The sequence below is a fragment of the Myotis daubentonii genome, chromosome 20 (genome assembly GCF_963259705.1).
Source record: "Myotis daubentonii chromosome 20, mMyoDau2.1, whole genome shotgun sequence".
Lineage (NCBI taxonomy): Eukaryota > Metazoa > Chordata > Mammalia > Chiroptera > Vespertilionidae > Myotis > Myotis daubentonii.
In genome coordinates, this window is record NC_081859.1 from 4,600,027 (window position 1) to 4,624,863 (window position 24,837).

At 47.7% G+C, this 24,837-nt stretch overlaps 2 protein-coding genes and 1 non-coding gene across 3 annotated transcripts; all 3 read right to left on the reverse strand.

Annotated features, from left to right (window-relative positions):
- Window positions 1-1,762: 1,762 nt before the first annotated feature.
- TOMM20 (translocase of outer mitochondrial membrane 20) lies at window positions 1,763-15,058 on the reverse strand. Its single transcript, XM_059677367.1, has 5 exons — window positions 14,799-15,058; window positions 9,554-9,600; window positions 8,954-9,035; window positions 7,272-7,414; window positions 1,763-5,921 (listed from the first exon to the last, which is right to left on the reverse strand). The coding sequence occupies exons 1-5, from the start codon at window positions 14,917-14,919 to the stop codon at window positions 5,877-5,879; spliced, it is 438 nt and encodes a 145-aa protein (XP_059533350.1). The 5' UTR covers window positions 14,920-15,058; the 3' UTR covers window positions 1,763-5,876.
- Window positions 14,088-14,219, reverse strand: LOC132222713 (small nucleolar RNA SNORA14). Its single transcript, XR_009450284.1, has one exon. It is a non-coding gene; the product is annotated as a small nucleolar RNA SNORA14 (small nucleolar RNA).
- Window positions 15,059-16,270: 1,212 nt separating the features above from the next.
- Window positions 16,271-24,785, reverse strand: RBM34 (RNA binding motif protein 34). The gene is made up of 10 exons (XM_059677366.1): window positions 24,442-24,785; window positions 23,902-24,053; window positions 22,173-22,404; window positions 20,259-20,318; window positions 19,587-19,630; window positions 19,055-19,138; window positions 18,848-18,911; window positions 17,743-17,782; window positions 17,423-17,541; window positions 16,271-16,606 (listed from the first exon to the last, which is right to left on the reverse strand). Exons 1-10 carry the CDS (start codon window positions 24,742-24,744, stop codon window positions 16,328-16,330), a joined length of 1,377 nt encoding a protein of 458 aa, XP_059533349.1. The 5' UTR covers window positions 24,745-24,785; the 3' UTR covers window positions 16,271-16,327.
- Between the last annotated feature and the right edge of the window lie 52 nt (window positions 24,786-24,837).

The window sequence follows — 24,837 nt, forward strand, 5'->3', positions numbered from 1 at the left end:
TTAATTTCAATGCTAATCTCATCCCCAAACACCCTCCACTGACGCTAAAACTCATCACTGCACACACCGTGCTGGGTCCAGAGTGGCCATCATCTTGCTTGGAGAGACTCTCTCCCTCTCCTCTTTCATGGAAACCAAAGGTCACATTGGTCAGTGTGTCCCCCCCACATGCATCCCCAAGAGGGCAATGCAGGGAACGCGACCCTTGAAAGTGGTTACAAGTTAACTTCCTGGAGTCACTATCCTAACTTGTGGGGCTTAAATACACTGTTTCTTTCCCTCTCTCTAAAAGTCAATGGAAAAATATCCATCCTCAGATGAGAATTTTTTATTTAAAAAAGTAATTTAATTGGAGAAGAGTGAGTGGGAAGACTCTCAGCCAAACACAGCAAAGAAAGTCAAGGGCAGGAGAGCTAGCAGCAGCCTTGCTAACTGGAGTCATGTTTACATTCCGGCGTCAAGGGGAATGTTGGCTTTTTTAGAGGAAGTCTCCCCTCCCCGCCGTGGAGCGGACGGGCTCAGTGGTCCCGTACGGGAGCCCGTGCTGGGGGAGGCACGCACTGGCGGTAGCTGCTACCGCTAACTCGCCTTCTTTCATAATTACTCATTATTCTTCGTGCTGTTTTTAAACTATTCTCAGGGGGTAACCTTTGATCTGTGTTTATGCATTGTTGGTTTGCATAATAAGAGGCCTGTGTGTAAAGCTAAATCCGTCCATTTGTAGTAAACTCACAAAACTCCTGGAGGCAGAAAACATATCTAGTCATGATGAGCTCTTAGCCCTTTCCATTTAGTTCTGGAGGGTCGTTCCCACAGGCCTTTGACAGATTTACGGGTCTCCCCCCTTTCAAGTTCAAAGCAGGAACTCTGTGCTCCCAGAAACAGGACCACGCGGGGCCCGGCCAGCATCAGCCGGCATTTCAGGTCCACCCTCCATCGCTCAGGAGCCACCACGTGAAGGCAGCCCGGGACATGGGGGTAAAGTGAGTCACCGGCCTGCAGGCCCAGCACCTGGCTGGCTGAGGGGTGAGAATTAACAGCAAAGTCAAAAGGTAAGTTGGTGATGACGTGAAGGGAACCCTCATGCACTTTTTAAAAACTGATTTCAGAGGAGGGAGAGATCAATGATGAGAATCATTGATCAGCTGCCTCCTGCACGCCCCACACGGGGGAACGAGCCCACAGCCTGGGCATGTGCCCTGACAGAGAACTGAACCATGACCTCGTGGTTCATAGGTCAATGCTTAACGATTGAGCCACGCCGGCCGGGCCACCCTCATGGACTTTCAGTGGGGACGTCAATTTGTCAGCCGGTATGGAAAACAGTATGGAGGTTCCTCAAAAAATTAAAAACAGAACTACTGTGACCCAGCGATTCCACTCGGGGTGTCTGTCTAAAGGAAACGAAATCACTACCTCAGGTGTCTGCTCTGTGTTCACTGCAGCATTTACGGGAGCCAAGCTGTGGGGCCAGCCTGTGCCTACTCGTGGGTGAGTCACACATAAAATGATACCGTCGATGGAACATTCATCCTTATAAAAGGAAACTCGACCACATCTGACATGAACGAACCTGTGGGACATGCTGAGTGAGTAAGCCAGACACAGAAAGGCAAATACTGCATCTCACACACTGAATCTTAAAAAATCAAATCTGAGAAACCGAGTAGAACGGTGTTAGCAGATGAGCAGGGCTGGAGTGGGGCGGTGAAGGACAGATGCTGGTCAGAGGGGACTGCAGTTAAGGACTGTACACTTGAAATCTGTATAGTAATCTTTATTCTCCCCACAAACACAAAGAAGGTAACTGTGAGGCGACATGTTAATCAGACTGAAGGTGGTAATCATTTCATGTATATGTACATCAAAACATCACATGGTACATCGTAAATACATACAAGTTTTATTTGTAAATCGTACCTCAATAGAGCCGGGGTGGGGGAGCCTGAGCCTTCCATTTGCCATGCGACACTGGGCGGGTATAACTGCACGAGGAGACGGAGTTACACACCCCGGAGCTGCCCGCGCCCAGCTCCAGCCTCTCCTTCCCAGGTGGGTCTCTGTACCTGCTGCTGGAGTCCTGCCTACGGGACTGCCATGGGAGCTTCTGAAACCACTGCGTGCCCTACGGGAGGGGCCCGAAACAGCTGGTGACAGGAGAGCCAGCCTCTGCCAGGACCAGAGCTGCCCTCCTCCCGGGGAGAGGACGTGAGCAACTGCAGGTGCCCTGTGAACCCTCCCGAGGTCACGTGATCGTGCCCACTGCCCTGGGGACGATGCCTGTGTGCTGCTGAGGAAACGGAGGCAGGTGCTGGCTGCGGACCCCCAAAGACGCCTCCTCGACCCAGGAGCAGACAAGGCCGCTGGGTTCCGTCTGTCCAGTGCTGTGTGCAAAGGCAGGGCTCCCCCACCCCGAGCTCAGCCCAGCTCCAGGGGGTCGCGGTCTCCCTGCACATGCAGCCCACACACCACGGACTTTTCCCCACTGTCCTCCCTCCAGCCTCGAGCCCCAGCTCCTTTGTCAGTATTACATCAAAACACGTGACACCTCAGTATCAGTGGACATTGAACAGGATTCAGTGCCCCCACGAGGCCTCCTGGGCTGTTTCTAGAACACATTGCAGCCTTTAAAAGGTGAAGAAAAAAATATTGTATATATCATAGTGATCTAGAAACCTTGTACTTAAAAAGGGGGGGAAACATTTGATTCACCCCAAAACACAAAACTGGAGTCAGATTTGAAAACTCACAGCTACAATGCTCCGGAGTGGAATTTCTGCTCAGGTGGCGTCCTGCCTAGGAGACGACCATTTCTGGAGAAACCCTCGCTCCTGGCGTACACTGAAGTGGACTGGCGATCCTGGACATGAAGTCTGAGGACGACAGTCTATGCTTCACGTCTGGGTGAGTACCGGCGGCTTCTGTTAGCTGACCTTCTCATCCCATTGAACCCCCCTGTTACAGAGCTAAAGCGCACGTCTGTGACCGGACACAGCAGTCATTCTCTAATAAAGGTCACCTGTCACGTGCTCCATGCCACCACGGAGCATCCGTGTCCCATTCATGTCATGGCCCCACACCAGCAGCAGCTCCAAGGCCTGGGACACTGTTAGCAGCGCGGATGAGCCTGGTGCCCAGCCAGCTGTTTAACAAGCCTCCAGGGGGCTCTGGCTCCCGCTGAGGGTGGGAAGCCACCACTACCAAGATCCTCACCTGCCCAGCTGCCAACACCCTCAGATGCTGGAACCCACACACACTCGGGTACTATGACTTTGTCACCAATTCAGAATCCACTTCTGCAAATAAGCACCAAGCCAACGTTTTCTCCAAGCCCTTTAATCGTCACGTACACAGGTGAGCCACAAGCAATCAGAACACTGCATTTATGTTACAAGAAAGGAAATTTCATGATGTCTGCAGGGTACACCAATGATCTCAGAATCTCTTTGCAGTAACATTTCATTCACACACTCTGGTCCACAGTTGCCTCAAAGGGGCCAGGGCAGGCAGACTGCCCGCTGTGTGCACTGCACCAGGTGCACTCAGGGCTAAGTGTGAACGGAGTCCTAGTTATGTCATTACAACGGCACTGCCACCATCCACCAGGAAGGCCTGTTTTAAATGCTCTTTCCCATTAAGTATAAACCGTGGAACCAAACAATAGATCTCTGCCCAAAGCAGCAGGCCCACGGGCACTCATTTCCATTGCCAACGGTTCCCCCCAGCGGCCACGCGTGCACACAGGACACGCAGCGGCCATCCCTGTTCCAAGCCTGGGCTGAGCACCACTCAGCCTGCGTCAACGTGGCTGCCAGGTTCCAGGAAACTTTGGCAATGATGTGCCCAGGGAAATATATGTTTGTCTGTGTATATATATATTCTATATGCATAAAAGCCTAAGGGACCCTTACGACCAGTTGCTATGATGCGCACTGGCCACCAGGGGGCAGACACTCAATACAGAAGCTGCCCCCTGGTGGTCAGTGCACTCCCTCAGCCAACCTCCTGTGGTCACTGGCCAGGCTGAGGAACCCCACCTGTGCACGAATTCATGCACCGGGCCTCTAGTACGTATGTATGTATGTATGTATGTATACAAACACACACACACATTTACCCTCATACCCTTCTATGTCTAAGCTACCCTTAGCCCTCCAGCCAGTCCTGTTTTTGTGGGTCGGTCCCTGCTCTTTCCCCACCTGTGCTCCCTCTGACCCTGTGCTCAGTCCTTTCTTCCTTCAGGCGGCCCCTGTTCTGAACACTGTTTGGGCGGGAGCAGGAGGGAAGACTGTTTCCAATCACTGACCAACCACCACTCCCTGCTTTGGATCAGGGGTCCTATTAGTAAAACTGACTCACCAGCATGTTTGTACTGGTCACCCCTCCCCCCAAAAAGCATGCTGGGTGTAATTAAAAAAAAAAAAAAAAAACAACACACCAGTTTACAGGTGAAGTCATTAGAGGTGAGTCACCTAGTTCTAAATTCATAGATGAGAACATGGAAGTTCAGAGATGCAATGTGACTTGCCCAAGCCCGTGCAGCTCTCTAGGCAGAAATTAGAACCATATTCAGACTCCCTCCACTACCACAAAACCCGAGTTCACGGTAAAGAAAGGTTTGTAAGTAAAACAAGATAAAAAGCCTAGTGCACATAGAACAGGCCTGGGCTCTCCCCACAGAGGTCCAGGCAGAAGGAAGGCAGCCTGCCACCTGAGAAACACCACTCAGTTCCACACGCCAGGCCCTGGCGCAGGCCTGACACTGGATCTGTGACCGCAGACGATGTCACTGTTTCAAAAACAAGAGGTCCATTACCTCCAGGCTTTGCAAGTCCCCAGCCACAGGCTCCACCTTATTCTAATCATAAGATAAATGAATCAGATTAAAGGATCAAGGAGGTACATTAAGATAAAAGCAAAGAAACATTTTTACAAGCATATCATCTCAGTACCTTAAAGGTTAAGTTTCAGATTAATTTACAAGAATAGTGACAAAAGCACATGATTTCAGTGAAAATCAACACATTATACCTTTAAAAAATATCTTCAGAAATACGAAGTCAGGCAAGCATGCAAAATTCAAAGAATAAAAAAGTGCAAGGCTTGACTGCTCCTCAGGAGAAGGCTGAATCTCATAATGCTGAACAACGAAATGAATTAGAAGCTGAGAGGGACACTTCTCTGAACGGGAGTACCAGTCCCCTCACTTCATCATGAGGAGAGTGGGAGGCCCAGCAGCCAGGTTAGATGCACACAGACCTAGTGCCCAATGCTACCTGCAACCACGTGTACCCGCAGGACCAGCAGGGAAATACCCAGAGCACAGTAGCTACTGCCTTAAACCACACACTTCCAGACTGATACACACGGTGGGGAAAGCTAATACAGCACAGCAGCACATCTCACATATTTAAGAGATTAAATGCAAAGAAATCATCTCAAAGACTTTAATACCCAGCTTTGATAGACACAATCCCATTTCCAGCCAAATGTTCTAGCTTATAAAATGTGCCTTCTTCAGCCTTCCCCTGCTTTTTTTTGCCTTTCAAAACTGAGCACTAGATATTTTGGATGTACATTAATATGATGTTATGTGTCCATTTTAATTACATGTTTTAGGAATAAACAAAATCCATGATGTTTCGGTAACTCATAGTGTATTTATAAAATGAAAAGCTCTCTATCAAAATACACTCTTCACTGGGAAAAATAAATAAAAGACAGATGGATCTACACAAAGTAAAAATCCACTCTGGTAGATTCAGTGTAGGACAGTCCATAGCAAGCGTATTTGCCCTTATTCCCCCAGAGCTGCTCATCCTCCAAGTCAAGATTTTAAAAATATTTTTAATTGAGATCATGTTGACATTTGTTTCTCATTCCACATCATCCTCAGCCAAGCTCTGAGCACTTACAATTCTCTGAAAAAAGAAAAACAAAATTTTAACTCTTACAACGTATAAGCATTTAATCAGATTTCTAAGTACAGCAAAAACGCCCTTTGACTTAGAGAAACAAATCTTGCTAAAGTTTACCCATTCTGAGATTTACTTCAACATTCAACGCTTTATTAGCACCTAATAATGATGACAACTGTCAGTCTCATGACAAAATTCAAGTGAATAAAGAAGGCACCCCATCGCATTGTGCTACATGCCGGCCAATTACATAACTGAAACCAAAATGTATTCGAGATCTCTTCTTACTCCTACGCACACTAAAAATACTGATTAGTGCTAAGAATACCGATCATCCCATGCTCCAAACCTTTCCCTTTTGGGCCTGGAAATGTTCAAAATCACTGCATGAAGAAACACAGTGCTCTCAAATTAGCATTTTGAAAGCATTTCCAGACGACATGAGACAAATAACTGAGTAAAAAGTCATCTTTATCGAGAGGAATCCAGGCCTCATCCTGAACTCACCCATTTTCAAGGCATCACCCTCGGGTCAGTTTTCCCAAAGCCCTACACTGCACTGCCCTCCAAGCGCCAACGCCGTAACGTAGCTGATTCCGATACAGCCTGGGACCACATCCGTCTAAAAAGGCATTAAGGCCAAGTCCTGGGTTTCTCCCCCTCGCCCTTACCTCTGTGGGAACCTGTCTTTCCTTAGTCCCTTTCCAATCTGGTGGAGTCAAGGTCAGTTTGAAGACTACATTTTACTAACTTTTAATCACACCAAATGTGGACATTAACACATGTAATGGCCATGCCATCCCAAAGAGCAGATGCACTTGGCCCCTGGGAAGGCTAAAGTGAGCAGAACACAGGTTCATCACTGCAGCTTTGGGTCACCGTGAACACACATGGTATGTTGCCCTATTCGAGAGTCGAATAACTCCAACCCCAAAGCCCACCTGGCAGGAGCGAGGCCAGAGGGGTGCAGGGTCTCCATGACATACTTCCAGGCTCTGCCATCTTGGCTCCTGTTCTCTGCCAGCCACTGCCCGAAGGCAGGGTCTCACAGAAGAGGAGGCAGAGAACTAGTTTTACAAAGTAGCTGAGAGTGTCCTGAATTCTGGGATTTGAATACGAGGCCTGAGACTTAACTCTAAGAGACACACTTCCTGACCCACATCTAGGGCACCATCACTAGATCGTAGGCCCAGCCATTAGGGAGGGGAATGTCAAGCCCTGTTATCTGAAGTACTCATTATATGCATGAGTTTCATGATTGCAACATTTCCCTAGGCTCCTCTTTAAATGCTCATGTCCCTACATATTTAATTCTCACATTCTACTTTCTTTCACAGCATTTCACGTCCTTACCTGACTAATGGTTGGCAGCTTGGTCAGAAGCATCTGGAACACTGGTGGCGGGAGAGTCTGCTGTAACACCTGCAGTAACTGCTGGGGCTGGCCGCACACCGCGATCGCGTTGGTCAGGTGGTCCACGCCCTTCTCATACTCCCCTGGAAGAGGGACAGAAAAGTAACGCACAGCCCGAAAAGCCCCCGCCTTCCTCCGGAATTCAACGCTGAAGTCCTCGCCGCACTAACCACTGAGCACACTGGCCTGGCAAAGGCGGCCTCACATGTAAAGATTACTTATCTTCTCTATATCAAGTAAACTTAAAACTCACTCAGGATATATTATGGGCAATGACAATGCACAGGAAACATTCGTTTCTAGAGCCAGTCTCCAATAACACAATCCTCAGTTTATTAAATGTCTAAAACCTTGTCTTGAAATATAGCCACGCACAGCCTGGCGATGGGGATGAGTTCTGAGAAACACATGGTAACGCAAGTCCACCTCTGGGCGAACATCGGATTGCACTCACACCCCTAGATGGTGCAGCCCCTGCAACACCTCCCGTTCCACAGCCTGCACAGCAGGCCCCTGTACTGATACTGACACTGTCGGCAACAGTGGTATTGGCGTCTCTAAACATAGAAAGGCACTGGAATCTCATTCAGTGGGCAGCACAGTAGGGTTTGTAGGGGAGAACAACCAACAAGCTTACTGACACGCGTACCTCCTGTTCACGCGAGAGGCCCCAGAAACGGAGAACCTCACCAATGGGGCCAAAGCCACCACCTTACATACTAAACACCCTCTTGGGCAGAAGACCAAGGCGATGGAGATGGGGGAGACAGGCAAGGGAGGTGACCAGGAAAAGCACAGTGAACGAGGGTAAGATGGTTATAGACGGAAACCACTGTCTTCTGAATTGATAGAGTTTCTAGAGATAAGGTCACCCCTCTTCCCAGTACCAGCAGCGAGACACCTTAACAAATGTAAATGCTTCTACAAAGGGCATCTTCTACTCAGTTTTCTAGTCTTTTAAAGAAAAATAAACATCAGCCCCCCAAAAGGTGTCACTTGTGCTAAAAAACCCATGATACTAAACCTAGATTTAACACCTGATCTAATTGCAGTCCCAATGTCTCTGAGAAACATAATCTTAATGAACCAGCCTGGAATTTTCCTGTCAAGAGTCATAGGCCCAGCTGAAACCGGTTTGGCTCAGTGGATAGAGCGTCGGCTTGCGGACTGAAAGGTCCCAGGTTCGATTCCGGTCAAGGGCATGTACCTGGGTTGCGGGCACATCCCCAGTGGGAGATGTGCAGGAGGCAGCTGATCGATGTTTCTCTCTCATCGATGTTTCTAACTCTCTGTCTCTCTCCCTTCCTCTCTGTAAAAAATCAATAAAATATATTAAAAAAAAAAAAAAAGAGTCATAGGCCCTTCTCCATCCCTCATAGAAAGAAAAGGCAATCTACATGATACCCTCTCCTCCCAAAAGAAAGATGTCCCCAATAGAATCCCTTCTTTTCTTTCACCAATAGCTCCCTGCTTCCCATAAAAATCTTCCATTTTGACCCACCCCGTGGAGGGAGTGCCCTCCTTGTAGGTGCCAGATGGGCTGCTGCCCCGTTCACAAATCGCTCAGTAAAGCCACGAGATCTGCACGTTTACTCGGCTGAACTTGTGTTTGCGACTCTCACCTTGAGCGAGTAACTCTTCCCCCAGCTGGATTTCTTCAAGGAAGAACTTCTGAACAGCCTCGGCGTCTTTCAGGTCAGGTAACTGTTTGGAAGGAGGACATTTACTGACTGATAACAAAATTACACCCCGGGACACGACCTATACACAGAAAGTCATGCCACCAAAAATAAAACCAAAGATGGAAATTTACTCAATAGCACTGGCAAAGATTAGTTTAGTATCTACATTGACACGAATGTAAAAAAAACACACACAAAAACAACGTATTGACCAAATTGGATTTTGAACAATTCTTAGAAAGCTGAGTCAAACCTGAAGTAAAAAAGGAATGCAAATATCACTACCATAAAATATGCACATTGTAATTTTTTATCACCATTATAGATTTTTATGTAATTGTAATCAATATACCTGAAGTAGAGTTTTAAATAATTATTTCTATGAAGTATAGAATATAGGGGTGGGCAATTTACAGTTGTTCGTAAGAAAATATAATAATTACTAAACGATGAGAATAGAATGTGTTTTGTGTGCTCACAACTGTAAACCTACTTTGCCCACCCCCGTGTAATCTAAGCCAGAACCAGACGCCGTCTTACCTTGGACAGTCCAGCTCTCTCCTTGGCAAGCTTCTGTTTCTTCCTTCCTACAAGAAAGGAAACATTTTCATTAATGAAATGAGAACCCAAAGAAGCAAAATGCGGTGGCAGTCACTCACCCTGTTCCCCAAACATTACAGCTTCTGGGGCTCCTGTGACTGCCAGGGTCCGGGAACTGTTCTGGTCCAGGCGCTGTGCACAGTGTGACCCTTCCGGGCAGCAGCTTCCTGCCCCCTGGGCACCAGGACCAGCCCCTGACAAGATGGAGACGGCCCACCCGCAGTCTCCGGAGTCATTACACGCAGAGCCAGCACTCCCTCCCTCCCTCCCACAAAGGACATGGAAAGGAGCAGGAGCGAGGCCTCCACTGCCAGGGCCTTCGTTGCTGAGGAGCCACAGGTTGTTTCCTGAATGGTAAACACCGACTGGCAGTCTCAGGTGGGGAGGGAGAGAACCAGCATTTGAGAGTTTAAAATTTAAAAAATAAGCCTTAATCGTCACTGAGTCAACCCTTAAGACCAAACAACAGGACACCCATCGCATTTAAATCGCCAGTTAACGACCCACCCCTCGGTCTGTGTGTCTCCTCCCCTACAGCAGGCCGCAGGCAGGGCAGGCACCTGGCCTCGCTCTCTTCCCGGTAACACAGGCCTGAGAACAGCACGTGGTTAGAGCTGTGCTGAGGTGAGCACTTGTTAGCGGTGCCCCGTGTAAAACATGCATAAAGCACTTGTGACTGATACCGCCAAGGAGCTGTGCTCACTAAAACACCCGAAGTCACGACGACCCCCAGGAACACGGGGACTGACCGGGAGACACACTAAGAAAGCCAAGGCTCCAACACTTACTCCTGGGGTGACCTCTGGCAAGCCAGCCCCTGAACGCCCCAAAGACAAGGCACCCCTAACGTGGCCACTGGGAGAAACAAAGCCGCGATGAAACCAGCACACGCCCCCCACAAACCCAGGTCCCACGCATGGCTGACTGCCCAACAGGTTACTATGGTCAGGGCGCCTTCTTTTCTTCTCGAACCCTCCACACCAGCTTAACCACACAGCCTCCCTTGCCAGCCCTCGCCCTCTACGACAAAGGCTACCACGCGAAGGCCTGTACAATTCTGGCCGTTTCAACAGGAACATATAGGTCAAAGTTGACCTTGCACATTAATCTGAAGAATGCCCTATTTTTCTAACAAACTACCTTTCCTGGGTATTCACCACTGGGCAACTAAGTGTGGGGAAAAGAACACACGACATAGTCCACCCTCACTGCGCTTAGGGTTTTGATTGGCCCTCTTTAGGCAGAAAATGAGGGATTCCTAAATATCACGGCAAGACGAGAGGAGACGCGGAAGACTTTCGGATAAAACTGACACGAAGACACGGGATGCTTGGGGCTAAGGTGAGAGCGCTCTGTAAGTTTTCAACACTACGTGCCATGACGCTGTCTAAACAGCATTTCTTAGCTTCTTTAACCCTCACAGTAACACTAAGACATGTCGACTGTCATCCCCATTTTACAGAGAAAAGTGACCAAGGTCACCACTAGGAAGTGGTGGATGGGGGCTCACAGAAGGCAGCTGAGTCCAGAGCATGTGGCTCCTCCATCCCTCGAAACGCTGCAGAAGTGAAGTCGTTCCCATCAAAACAGAAGCACCTCAGAAATGAACATGGCGAGTGTGTGGAATAAGCGGAGAAATACAATTTGCTAAGCCAGAATTTGTGTAAAATGACAAAAATGGTAACAAAACCCAGTAGAAGCTGAAACTTAGGCCCATTAATATCCAATTTTATAGCTGTTCTCTTAGGGGGTGGAGAGTGTGTTGTTGCTGAACGTTGAATACAGTTAGCAACTTTAAAGGCTGCTTAGTTACTCTGAATTTTAGCAATAAGATAAAAGTTCTGGCCCTGGCAGGGCAGCTCAGCTGGTTAGGAGTCATCCCAATACGCCAAGGTCGGGGGTTCAATATCCAGTCAGGGCACAGACGAGAATCAACCAGTGAGCGCGCGCACCGGCAGAGCAACAAGTCAGTTTCCCTCGCTCCCCCTTCCTTTCTCTAACATCAATCTTTTTTTTAAAAAAGGATTAAACCTCTGAATTTAGTTTCATAAGACAATTTGTTACATTAACTTATTTCCAGATAGAGTTCCATAGAGTAACTATGAGAAAAGGACATGACACATGGTAACAGACTGGCAAACAGATCAGCAAAATCAGACTCTGACTCAGTATTTGCTAGCAGTCAGTCCCAAGGGCTACTGTGTGAACCTAACAAGTTAAAACAAACTCGTCTACTTTAAAAGATGCTCCAACCCAGGCACCTGGCCAGGGCACAATTAAGTACTTTTAATCAGAGTGCAAAACTACTGATAATTAAAGCTTAAAAAAACCAACACACCAAACCCTTTCTTAATGTTATTTTAGACAGAGAGGAAGGGAGAGGGAGAGACAGAAACATTGATGAGAGAGAAGCATCCATGGGCTGCCTCCTGCACGCCCCCCAGTAGGGGTCAAGCCTGCAGCCCTGGCATGGGCCCTAACCTGGAATCAATCAGCAACCTGGACGCTCAACCAACTGGGCCCAACAGCCCAGGGCGTGAAGTAAAGTTTTAATTGCTAAAGAAAATATAAAGTAAATTATATTCATAAACAATCTCCAGCTTTCATCAATTACTATGTGCCAGAGACCGCACTAAACTCTACCTTTATTATATCATTTGACAAAAGTGAAACTAACATCTTAAGTCGACTGCCCAAGCTAATGATCCAAGCCTGGCCACTTAAATGGAAAAGGAATTTTGAAAAACAAAAAAAACACACAAAACATTTCTTCATCTGTCTAAAATGATAGAGGACAAAAAAGGACATATGTAATACTTCCAACAATACAGGTTTATTAAAATGATAGTTGTTACAATATCCTCAACCAAAAATGAGTTTTCTCAAGGTTTTTGACAACAGGATTGCGGCTCCCAAAGGAAGAAAGGGCTACCCCATGCTTCCCGGAGCTGTGCTCTGCAGGGACCCCTGAAGCTGCAGGACAGTGACCTCAGAGCCAATGGCTACACTCAGGGCCAGCACTAATGTGCTTCCCCATGTCAGGAATGGGGGGGACACTTCAAACATCTTCATCTTCTGAAAACCAACCAGAGGCAGATGACATTACCTGACTTTACAAACTAAGAAAATGAAGATTCAGAAATCTCAAGATTACGCCGCTAACCGTGACTAACCTGGCCTGGAAACTGTATCGAATCCAAAATAACATTCTGTCAACCTAAGAAACATTCAAACAGTGTAGAGAATTGTCGTGAGTTTACTTGAGCATGACAACTGCCAGGAGGCAAAATCTCAAGGGATTGAGAAAATGCTCCAGAAAATGGCAGCTTTGCATCTTATTTTCTACATTTTGATCAAAAGAGAAGACATAAGTGGGTTACACGAAATCCACTGGTGATAGATGAGGGAGGCGGGAGAAAGCAAAGAGGGAAACCTCTGGGATTGGATAAAAAATAAAATGATTGACACCTGTACTTCTTTTATTCAGGTGAATACAGGTTAGTTAACAGTCAACAATTAACGAAATAAACAAGGGGATTTGTGGTCTCCGCAGAGCAGCGCCTGTGCTTTGAGGGGCGAGAAAATGGGGAGATGACTTTGTTCTTGCAAAGGCCTGTTTGTCAGGTAAGTTATCCTGGATGCAAAGAGATGACAGGCTAAGGTGGAGAATGACCTTTGTCGGGGGAAAATATTGCCATGAATGGCTTTAAAAAAAAAAATTATGGATTTCAGAGAGGAAGGGAGAGAGAGATAGAAACATCAATGATAAGAGAATCATTGATCCGCTGCCTCCTGCACACCCCCTACTGGGGACTGAGCCTGCAACCCGGGCATGTGCCCTTGACCAGAATGGAACCTGGGACCCTTGAGTCCGCAGGCCAACGCTCTATCCCTAGGGCCGTGAACAGCTTTTTGTTAAAAAGCTTTCATTTCAGACCATCCTTTGTGGTTGGTTTAGGTCTGAGTTTGTCAGGCCACCACGCAGGCCTCCCTTGAGCTGGTCAGGTTGACCATGTGGCCGCTTTTCGTCCACCATTCTTTCCATTAGACGACCTAACCTTAAATTAAACAAATAACCTCCGAATCCCTGCCCTCCTTTAAAAATGCAGGAGTGGGAATCCGATGCCCTGGTTTAGGGGGGTGACATCAGCGCGGCCCCCCCCCCCGCTCCCGCCCCCCATGCCGCGGGCACCAGCCCCACGTGGCCACTGAGCACGTGAGATGCCTTAGCAGAGGCTTAGAGGAACTGCCCGAAACAGGACAATCGCTGCTTTGTACTTTCCGGGCTGCGATCACGTCAACATCCCTTCTCACTTCAGCAAACGGCCTGAGCAACCTCGATAAGTTTCAAAAATATCCCTTATTCCCAACCAATCTGCTGCTCGTCTATTGTTGCAGAGGAGCGCGCCTCCGAAACGCAAAGACCGCAGCGGTCTGGGCGGCACCATTTCCCTCCCCTCCTCCTCCTCCTCCAAGATGTCGCAGGTCTGAAATAAGGCTGAGCCACCGGGAGGCGCAGCCCTTTGGACTCCCCTGCGGTTCCTGTCGCATCCACTCATATCCTGGAGGCACCAAGTGCAGCCACCAAGAGGGTTTAAGAATGCAACGACCCCGCCGCGCTGGGGTCGCGGACCTAGTCTCCTGCTGCAGAAATTCGTAAAATGTGAAAAATATGCACACCCGCTCGGGTGATGAGCATCGACCCCTGAACCAGGAGGTCGCGGTTGGATGCCCGGTTGCGGGCCCGATCGCCAGCGCGGGGCGTGCAGGAGGCAGCCGATGCACGGTTCTCTCTCATCACTGATGTTTCTCTTTACCCTTCTCCCTTCCTCTCTGAGATCCGTACAAGCGTTATTTTTAAAAAGAGAAACGCAAGCAACACGCACCCCCTAAACTATAACACAAACAAGAGTGCATGCATACGACCAAAATGGGGGGAAACAAAATGGGAAAATCGCTCCCGTTTCACCAAAACGGAGGGGTCAGGCCGCTCGCAGGGCCAGGAGCAGCCTGGGGGCGCGTGGCCCCCCTTCCGGGCCGCGGCGTGGGTCCCAGGCGCTCCCACCACGCGGCAGCCCGCCGCCCCGGCCCGCGGGCGGGGAAGGGACCCGGGAGGGTGGCGAGGCGGGGGAGGAAGCGGGGGAAGAGACGGGAGGCGGCAGGACCGCGCGGGGGACCCACTCACGTTCTCGCAGCCGGTTCTTGAAGTTGGGGTCACTCCGTCTCTTGCGGTCAAAGTAAATGCAGTAGCCGATGAAGAGGGCCCCGCACACGCCGGCGGCGATGGCGCTGTTCCGGCCCACCATCTTTCCTCGACCGCGGGGAGAGGTCGGCGGCCGAGGGGGCCCGGGATGAAGCCGTTTGCCACGAACCCTCCGAGCGGACGGCGCCGCTCAAACTGACGCCCGCCGCGAGGGGAAGGGAAAGGCCGAGCGCGCCATTTCCGGCGCCGTCACCAGAGGTCCACGGGCTGCCCGCGGCGGTGCCTGAGAAGAACTCCCTAGGCTGCCCGCGGCGGTGCTTGAGCAGAAGCGCCTGAACAGAAATCCCAGGGCTGTCCGCGGCAGTGCCTGAGCGGAGGCGCCCGTGCCGCTCCTGCGCCTGCGCAGGGGACTTAGGCGGCGTCTCCCGGGCACCGGGAGCGGCGTGCGCGTTAGTGTCCACGGTGTACGAGGACCACCCACTTCCGGGAAAGCTGCCGAACCTGACGCCCCGAGGACACGCGTGGCCGCCGCGCATGTACATACAACTGTGGTTGACGGCCTGGCTGTGCCCGACGGAGATGGGAGGTTGCCGCCGGCACAGGCTTCCATTTATTTTCGTGTGATGCAGGCAGGCCGTGACTCGTTTCAAGTTCAGCCACAGCTCCTTGTGCAATGAGCACCGCGAGCTAGATCCCATATCCGAGCCATGCTGCAATATGGTATCGTGCGTGGGAGAAAACCAAATGGAGCAATGGCTGGAGCAATGTAACTGGTAAAAGATACGGAAGGAAAAAATATAGGAAACGTGAGTTGTTTTATGGCCACAGAAAACGTCCTATATGTGGGGTAACATTTAAGACAAAATTTTGGGCAGGAAGACACGAAACAGAGGGCGTGGTGAGGTGGTTGTCCTCTGCCAGGCTCCAGGGACAGGCAGGTCGCTATTGGAACCCGCAGAAGCCTTCTTTTCTTCCATCTGGCCCTTTATTTCAACTTTTTTTTTCCTTTGACTCAAACTGGCCTCACGTAGTGCCCTGCTTCTACCCCGTCCATCTCCCTTGCTTCATCATTGCGCCCTCAGGACAGTGAGGTCCAACAGACTTAGGAACAAGGTCCTGGGTCTATTGAGACAGAAATTTCTCTCTTTTATTATTTTTTAATTTATTTATTTAGAGAGAGAGGAAACTTCTTTTTGTGTCCCACTTATTTATGCATTCATTGGCTTACTGTATGTGCCCTGACTGGGGATCGAACCCACAACCTGTTGTAGGTGGATGATGCTCTAACCAGCTGAGCTCCTCAGCCAGGGCCTACAGTTTTCAATAAAACTAACCCATGGTAACTAACCTGCCTGCATCTTACAAGAAACGCTCCAAAGGAGCTATGACAATGCAAATAAACTGGAAGTTTCCATGTTCACATTCACTGCCCCAATCAATTCTGAAACTCAATACATGGTTTCACCATTTTTATTACCAGTGCTCAGTGGAAAAAGGAAAGCTTCGAGTTGCTATTTCTGTTTTTTCTGTTTCTTAGTTTGTCCACTTTTCTTCTGTCCTTTCTTTTTCTTCTTGACGAGAACAGCTTTTTCTCCAATAAATAAACTTTTAGAATGTCCTACATTTTTGGAAGCAAAATTAAGTCCCTTCTTCGGTTTACTGACATTCTTCAAACTGGGATTTGAATTTTGTTTTAATTTGTCTTTATTAACAGAACGCATGACTCTGAGTTTTCTCCCCATCAGTTCAGAATTATTTAATTTCAGAGCAAGATGAACAGCATCTGTATTCTGCAATACAAATCAATATATTAATTTCAACCAGAAACTCATCTGCAAAGAAACTAGTCAAATCGCAACTTGAACGGATTAGAGCAGCTTGCACATGGCAAACCCTCCCATTTCCATGTCCAGGAGTCCAGCCCGTGTGGCAGCTGCTGGGCTGTGGTCTCCTTTGAATCATGCTCTGCACGCGTTTCCCCAGGAGGCACTCCAGCTGCCTTGTGAGGTTATCAGATAAGTCACAACCCAACAGGTGCCCTTTTCTCACTGTCTAATGAACTTGCACCTGGCAGCGAGCTAGACAGTCACATGGAATCTTTTACAACCCAATGAACCTCCTTCGCACCAGGCTCTTCTGCAAAAGCCCCGAGGTAACAGGGTGTCATGGTGCCTGAGCTGCTGGACAAGATGTCTCATAGGGTTCCATTCAGATCCCAAATCCTGTTAATCTTTTATTCTAATAGAGAATAAACCCTGACTATACACCAGATGTGCCTTACAGAACCTGAGGAATTTATCAAGACACAGAAGAAAGACCAAGAGCAGAGAAACAGTAAAATAACCACAACACAGTACTGATGGGATCGGAAGGCTGTGACCACCTTTCTTAAAGCTATCTGGAAATATATGTCAAGAGTCTTAAAACTGGTCACACAACTTGACCTCAATAGCAATAGCCCATTGGAATCCCTATATTTTCATTTAATTTAATTTAATTCAGGAATTCGAGGGCAACAGTGATAGTTATGTCTGAGCGATGAAACGCAGCGACAAGCCCTCCCAGTGCATTTCAAAGGCACAGTGACAGTGCAGTGGCCTCCATACCTCGAAGAGCACGTAGCCAAAGCCTCTGCCGACACCGGTCAGCGGGTCTCTCACGATCCTCACGGCCACGATGTTCCCACAGTCCAGAAAGTGGTCCTCCACCACAGCGTCTTCAATTTCTGGAAACAAATTCAACCCAAGTGGAGCGAAGCCTGGAGATCGCTTCAGGGAGCTGGAGAGGTGTCATACCAGCCCCGTGAAAATTAGTGAAGTTACATTCCTGCCTTTTTAAAGTTACTCGTAACGCACACACAGGTACTGCTCAGTGGTTATTTCCGTTAATTTAACAATAAACAGGTACTTTGCTTATACAAACTTACTGTACGGGAGATTCCCCACAAACACCGATCGCTTGTCCCTCTGAAACACAAAGACACAGAGTCACTCACCGGAACGTAATGTGGGGTCACCCTAGAGCCCAGCCTTTCCCTCCCCCCACACATGCCACAGGTGCCCGTCTCCTGTGTTCACACCAGTCCCTTGCTGGAGTCTGTCTCTTCCACCTTCCCCGCAGGAACAGGAGGGAAACTGCAAGAGGGAGTGGCCTTTTGTTCACGGGGAACATGACTGGCCCCTGGCCATGCTCGAGAAAGGCTATGTGCTGTGCTGGGGGTCAGGGCCAGACGGCACATATTCCAGGCTCTGTGGGCCCCATGGTCTCTGTTGTAACTACTCCCTTTTGCCGCTATAGCACAGTAATACCAAACCTAATGGGGTGGTTGTATACTAATAAAACTTTATTGAAAAGAGCAGCCAGCAGGTGGATCAGGCCAGCTTGCTGACCCTGTGCTAGGTCCACAGTCACAGCCAGGGATGTCAACCAGACCTCTGTCACTTCTTAGCTAGGTCACTCTGACACCACCAGCAATTTATGCTTCTGTGGTGAGCTCTTACTCATTCGTTTCAAGAGACTTTAAATATATGTATTTATTGATTTCAGAGAGGAAGGGAGAGGGAGAGAGCGATAGAAACATCAATGATGAGAATCACTGATCAGCTGCCTCCTGCACATCCCTACTAGGGATCGAGCCTGCAACCCAGCATGTGCCCTGATCAGGAATCGAACTATAACCTTTATACTGGGAACTCCTGGAGAATTGAGACTATCTTAGCACAGTACACCTAACACAGAGAAACGGAAACTATTGAATGAATAATTTAACTTCCTAGCCCACCATCTATGAAATAAGACGTTTGCCCAGATGATCTCTCACACACCTTTGAGCCTAACTCTCCACGATGATTTGTACCAGATGGAGGGATTGGGGCCACATTCCTGAAGCTGATGTGACTTTATTCCTGTGTCATCCAGGGACCAGTGCTGTGACCAGAGGGCAGAGGCTGTGCCCTCTGTGCTCCCCTCAGACTGCTGAGCCCACTCCTCTCCAAGACTCTGAGTTCTTTAAAGAACTCGTAGATACTCACAGATGAGGTCTCGGATGCGAGGTCAACTCTAACGCGGAATCCATCGGCGATTTGGGTCCCATTTCTGCTTTAGACATACGAAGGGGAAAGGGCTCTTAAAAAGTAGCACTGAATTACTGTACCATTTGCTTTAAAGTGAAACCAAAGAATTAAAAATACTCATAGCTACTTGAATAATTCTGTGAGACCTCAAAGAGATAAAATTACCTGTTCAATGCTTTAGTAGCAGCGCTCTCATCCTTAAATACTACATACGCATTAATATTTTTCTGATCAGGATGAATTTTACGTCTACAAAAAAAAAAAAAAAAAGACAATGTAAAATTGTTAATCTCAAAGTCACCAAAAGAAATAGCTTGTTTTCTTCTTTCAATCTATACAGACGACAAGAATTCCTGGAGGATGTTTCATCTCTTTCAATAAATAACAACAAAATTAACACACCACCTACTAGTACACAGACACTGGCTGAAACACATCACCCAAGCCTTCCTATTGGTTCTCACTGAGGCTCCTTTTCTAGTAGATTATTTCACAATACTTCCCATGACTATACAGTCTACCTTGAGGCTTAAAGACAAACATTTGACAAATTTATATGCTATTTACAGGCAAAAGGGACCAGTAAAGCATGATGTTTTCTCCAAGTGTAAAAATCTATGAAGCTGGGAGATGGTCTCAATATAACCAAAATAGAAACGAATATAAGACTACTCCGTTTCTCTAATTATAAACTTACTTTATTGCAGCCAACTTTTTGGACATAGTTCCCTCTGCTGGAATCTTTTAAAAAGAAAAAAAAAAAAAGTAAAGAAAATTCATTATTTGAAATATTACTTTAGTTATAATACATTCTAAATATCTGATTAAAAACATTCTATGGCGCCTTGGCCAGCGGAGTTCAGTGGTTAGAGCATTTCATGCTCCTACAAACACGACTATACCTGGTCTACAGAGTGAAGTCAAATACCATGTACTCGTATAAATTGACTTTAAAAAAATACTTCACCTTTCTATGTTCACAACGTAAATACTGTATGAAGCAGCCACACAAACCCCCCAGATTGAAAGCCTACAATCCCAGAAACGCTATTCAGTAAGTATTAATACTTCTGCTTACTCAACTGACATAGCAAACAAGTCACCCATCTACCCTCCAAAATGCAGTGCTGGCCTTAGCAGTAAGGATATCATTTTACTATGTGAACTCGCTAAGTTATTTAACAAAGACAAGAGTCAGCAATAGGTACGAAAAACGACTTTTCTCTTGGGCTAGATATGAACTCTTGATTCAGGTATTAGGTTTAAAGTCAAGTGCTCATCCACCTCACTAATGCCGCCATGGTAACAGGTCTGATTTCAATGCACTATGTCTCCCAATTATGCAATCATAAGCGGGAAGAAAACATACCACAGAGCGAAATCGCACGGATTCTATTGGCCCATACTCTTTAAAAAATGACTTCAGCTTCTGAAATAAAAAAGCATATATTTAGTTCACTTCCAGAGCATCAAATAAGTGGCTACAAAAAGGAATTTCTTTTTAATATATTTTATTGATTTTTTACAGAGAGGAGGAGAGAGGGACAGAGAGTTAGAAACATTGATGAGAGAGAAACATCGATCAGCTGCCTCCCGCACACCCCCCACTGGGGATGTGCCCGCAACCATGGTACATGCCCTTGACCGGAATCGAACCTGGGACCCTTCAGTCCACAGGCCGATGCTCTATCCACTGAGCCACACCGGTCAGGGCTACAAAAAGGATTTAAGTAAAACTGTCTGACAATCATTTACTGCCAGGTTTTATTTCAAGAACATTTCAGAAAAGTAGGTGACTAATCAGGTTGAAAGACAAACACATTTTACTGAAACATAGGGAAAAAAGAAGTTAGTATCTCTAAGGTACATAACACTTTTGTCTTTCAATCTTTGATAATCTTTACCACATGTAAACTAAGAGGATCAATTCCATAGATTCTCTCATCTTTTCACACTGATGAACTTTAATGCTATCTCACTATGAGAAATTCCCCAGCTGTCTGGAATTAGGACCATGGACGGAAGACAAGTCTGGTGGGAATTTTATACATTCTTCTTATGTCTGGCTCGAGATGTGAAGAATGTATGTTTTACAGCTAGAATTATAATCAATTCTGACTCATAAACAATGTATTAAACATGTAACACATCACACACGCTCCCTTCCCTGGGGCCTCTATTAATCTAACAGAAAGATCAATAACCAAAACTATGCACAAATGTGTTCTGTCCTACAAAATAATCACAAATAAAACGCTAGGAGACATCAGTGTAAGGGGAAGAGGAAAAAACAGGAAGTCAATTTTTTTGTACTGTTTGTTTTTAAAGTGGAATTTAAGGTGTCCTTTAAAAGATGGGCAGGCCCGGCTGGCATGGCTCAGTGGTTGAGCAGTGACCTATGAACCAGGAGGTCACAGTTCAATTCCTGGTCAGGGCGCATGCCTGGTTGTGAGCTCGATCCCCAGTGTTCAGGAGGCAGCCGATCATTGATTCTCTCTCATCATTGATGTTTCTCTCTCTCTCCCTCCCTACCTCTCTGAAATCAATAAAAATATATTAAATAGAAAAACAAAATGAGCAGGATTTTGACCCAAGAGACTGCCCAACGGTGTGACTGTGACAGGAACACTAAAGGAAGAAAAGGGCATGTTCGGTTTAGTGAACCGGACATAACGGAGAAACCTAGGATGCATTCATTCCGTGACACGGTAAACAGCTATGGCGCCGCTAATACGTGCAGGGCACTGCGTCAAGTGCCAGGGAGAGCGCAGTGAAGGAAAGAGACAGACACCCCTGCTCTCAGTAGCACTGACAGGAGAGAAGGCTGGGTCACTGCAATCGTTCAGATAAGATTTGCAAAAGCCTGAATTGGCCAGTGACTATGGCAGCGGTTCTCAACCTGTGGGTCGCGACCCCTTTGGCGGTCGAATGACCCTTTCACAGGGGTCGCCTAAGACCATCCTGCATAGCAGATATTTTCATGACGATTCATCACAGTAGCAACATTACAGTTATGAAGTAGCAACGAAAATAATGTTATGGTTGGGTCACAACATAAGGAACTGTATTTAAAGGGCCAGAAGGTTGAGAACCACTGGACTATGGGAACAGAAAGGAGGGGTGGATACTGGAAGCAATCGACAGAATGACTTATGTAGTCACATATGATGAAGTGAGAAACCCATGACTTCTTGTTGTGTGCTCACTCCACAGAGGAGCATTACACACAGTTATAAATTATTCCCCTCTCTGAGTCCGTACCATCTACAGACCACACACTCACCTTCTTATTGCATGTGACAGGCAGATTGCCCACAAACACAGTCCTCTCGTTCTTTAACCTCTCTTCTTCTGGGTTCATTTGCGTTTTCTTCCTTTGATTGACAGCTGTGTCATCTTCATCACCAAGTGTTTTTCTATCTGCTACTGGAACACCAGATTGAGAAATTTTCCTTTTCTGCCCTTGTTTCTGGTGAATTTCTTCTTCTAAATCAGCACTTGCTAGAGCATTCTCTCTTTTTAAGGCAAAAAAAGGAAGAAGAAATAATAGTCATGAGAGTCAGGTCTAGTATTTGACAAAGCACAGTGTTTAAAAATATTCCCCACCTACTTCTGACTTTCCTAAATTTAAACATACCATTCACAAACATATCTACTTTTTAAAAGTGACCAGCATCTTTAGAAAATTCAACAGTCAGAAAAAGCACCATTTTTGAAGATATGTTAGGACTGCCAGGTAACAGCAGGAACAGAAGTTCATTTAAACAAAAGTGGGTTCATTTAAAGCCCTTGGAGATTTCGCTGACCCTCTCCCAATGCCCAACCCCATCATCTGCCCTGGAACTCTAGGGGTACTGCAGCACCCCCTGGGGGCCTATAAAGGTCAATACACCTGCAAAATAATGCCATAAAAGCAATCTGGCCAATAGGAAAAACCAGACTTCCTACTTTTATGAGTTCTGTATATTTAAAGGACTGCTTGTTGAATGTAAATTCTGAAACGGCAAATACAGTATAAAGTCTAGGGGTACATGGATAAAGTGAGGTCTGAACACCAATCAGTCCAGTAATAAAACTGATGGGGTATCTTAAGGAGTGAGAGGAGAATGGGGAGTAGGAGTCATTCATTCATTCATTCATTCATTCATTCATTCACTCACAATTTCCTGGGTTCCTACTCAGTTCTAACCTCTGCTAATGCAAAGATAGAAACTATTAAAGGCCTCTTAGAAGTCAAGTCTCTGAAGAGATAAGCAAAATTCATGATAAAATGGTGTAGACACAAAAAAGGAACAAGAGAGCCCTGGCCGGTTTGGCTCAGTGGACAGAGCAATGGCCTGGGGTCCCGGGTTCGATTCCTGTCAAGGGCATATGCCTGAGTTGCAGGCTCGATCTCCAGTAGGGGGCGTGCAGGAGACAGCTGATCCATGATTCATCATTGATGTTTCTCTCTCTCTCTCTCCCTCTCCCTTCCTCTCTGAAATCAATCAAAATATATTTTAAAAAAGAAAAAGAAAAAGAAACAAGAGAAACAAGAACGGCCTCTCAAGGAAAAGGCAGTCTCTCCCACAGCCAGTCCTCAGTAAATGCTGATCACTGTTATTCTCCCATAAGGAGAGGCCCAAGCTGAAATAAAGCAGCAATAAGATTGGCCCAGTAGTAACCACCGCTGCTGCTGTTCAGTACATGGGCTCCTTATCTTTTCAAGTTTTGCATATAAATGAGGTTTTCCATAATACAAATATAAAAATATCTATAATAATAAAAGTGTAATATGCTAATTAGACTGGACGTCCTTCTGGACCAAGCTGCTGCAGGCTGGGGCCCAGGCAGAGGCCCCCTACCCCCATGGCGATGGAGGGGGGGGGGGGGGTCCCTCGCCTGAATTTTATGCATCGGACCTCTAGTATATATATAATTAGGAAATGAGGAAAAATTAAGATGGATAATGCAGGTGCAATAACCTGTTTCTTTACATCTCAATTCCTCACTCAACTAAGAATTCTACCAACCTGTCTGCCAACTTTTTCTCCGCATCAGAAAGCTGCTTCTTCGCTTTCACTTTTTTGGCAGCTTCTCGCAAACGTGGGCTTCCAATTAGGGACGGACTTTCTTCCTCTTCCTCCTCCTCCTCCTCCTCCCGTTGCCGTTTCTTGCTGGTTTCCTTGGAAAAGTTTGAAGTCAGGTGTGAGACCTCATCCTTAACAATTCAGTGCTCATGCCCGGCGCAGGGACCGGGAGGTCAGGGTTCGATTCCAGGTCAGGGTGCATGCCCGGGGTGCGGGCTCCATCCCCAGGGTGGGCGTGCAGGAGGCAGCCGATCCATGATTCGCTCTCCTCATTGATGTTTCTCTCTCTCTAACCCTCTCCTCTCTCTAAAAAACTAATAAAAAAGCACAGTAATTCAGTGGTCTTGGTAAGTTAGCATCTCTCTGTCTCCCCGGCGCGCTCAGCAAAGAAACGTCCCCCGAGATGCACCCCATCCGCCCACGTCAGACACCACGCCCGGCGAGGCGCACTCCTGTCTGAAAGCGGTTCCGACCGGGACTTACTTTGGGCACCGGCACGTACACCGGCGGGCGCTGCGGCTCCCGGGGGCTGAAGAGGGCCGCCAGCCGCCCGCTGCCGCCTGCGCCTCCGCCTCCGCGCCCGCCGCGGACCAGGCTGGCGGCCACCTGTCCCACCAGGTAGTCTCCCGTCGCAGGCCCGCCGCCCGGGCTCTGCGGCCCGACAGACGCCTGAGGCTCTGCGACAGCGCGCCGCCCACCCGCCCGAGTCCCGGCCGGGCCGCGCGCCGCCCCCCGCTCCGCCGCACGCTTCGCCTTCCGCCCGCTGCTAGGCACGGAGGCAGCCATTCTCAGCCCCAGGCCTCCCCGAGCCACACTTCCGGCCGGAGCCACGCCCCTTCCGCTCCTGAGGGGCGGGGCTTCCCCCCTCGGCCGAACTGT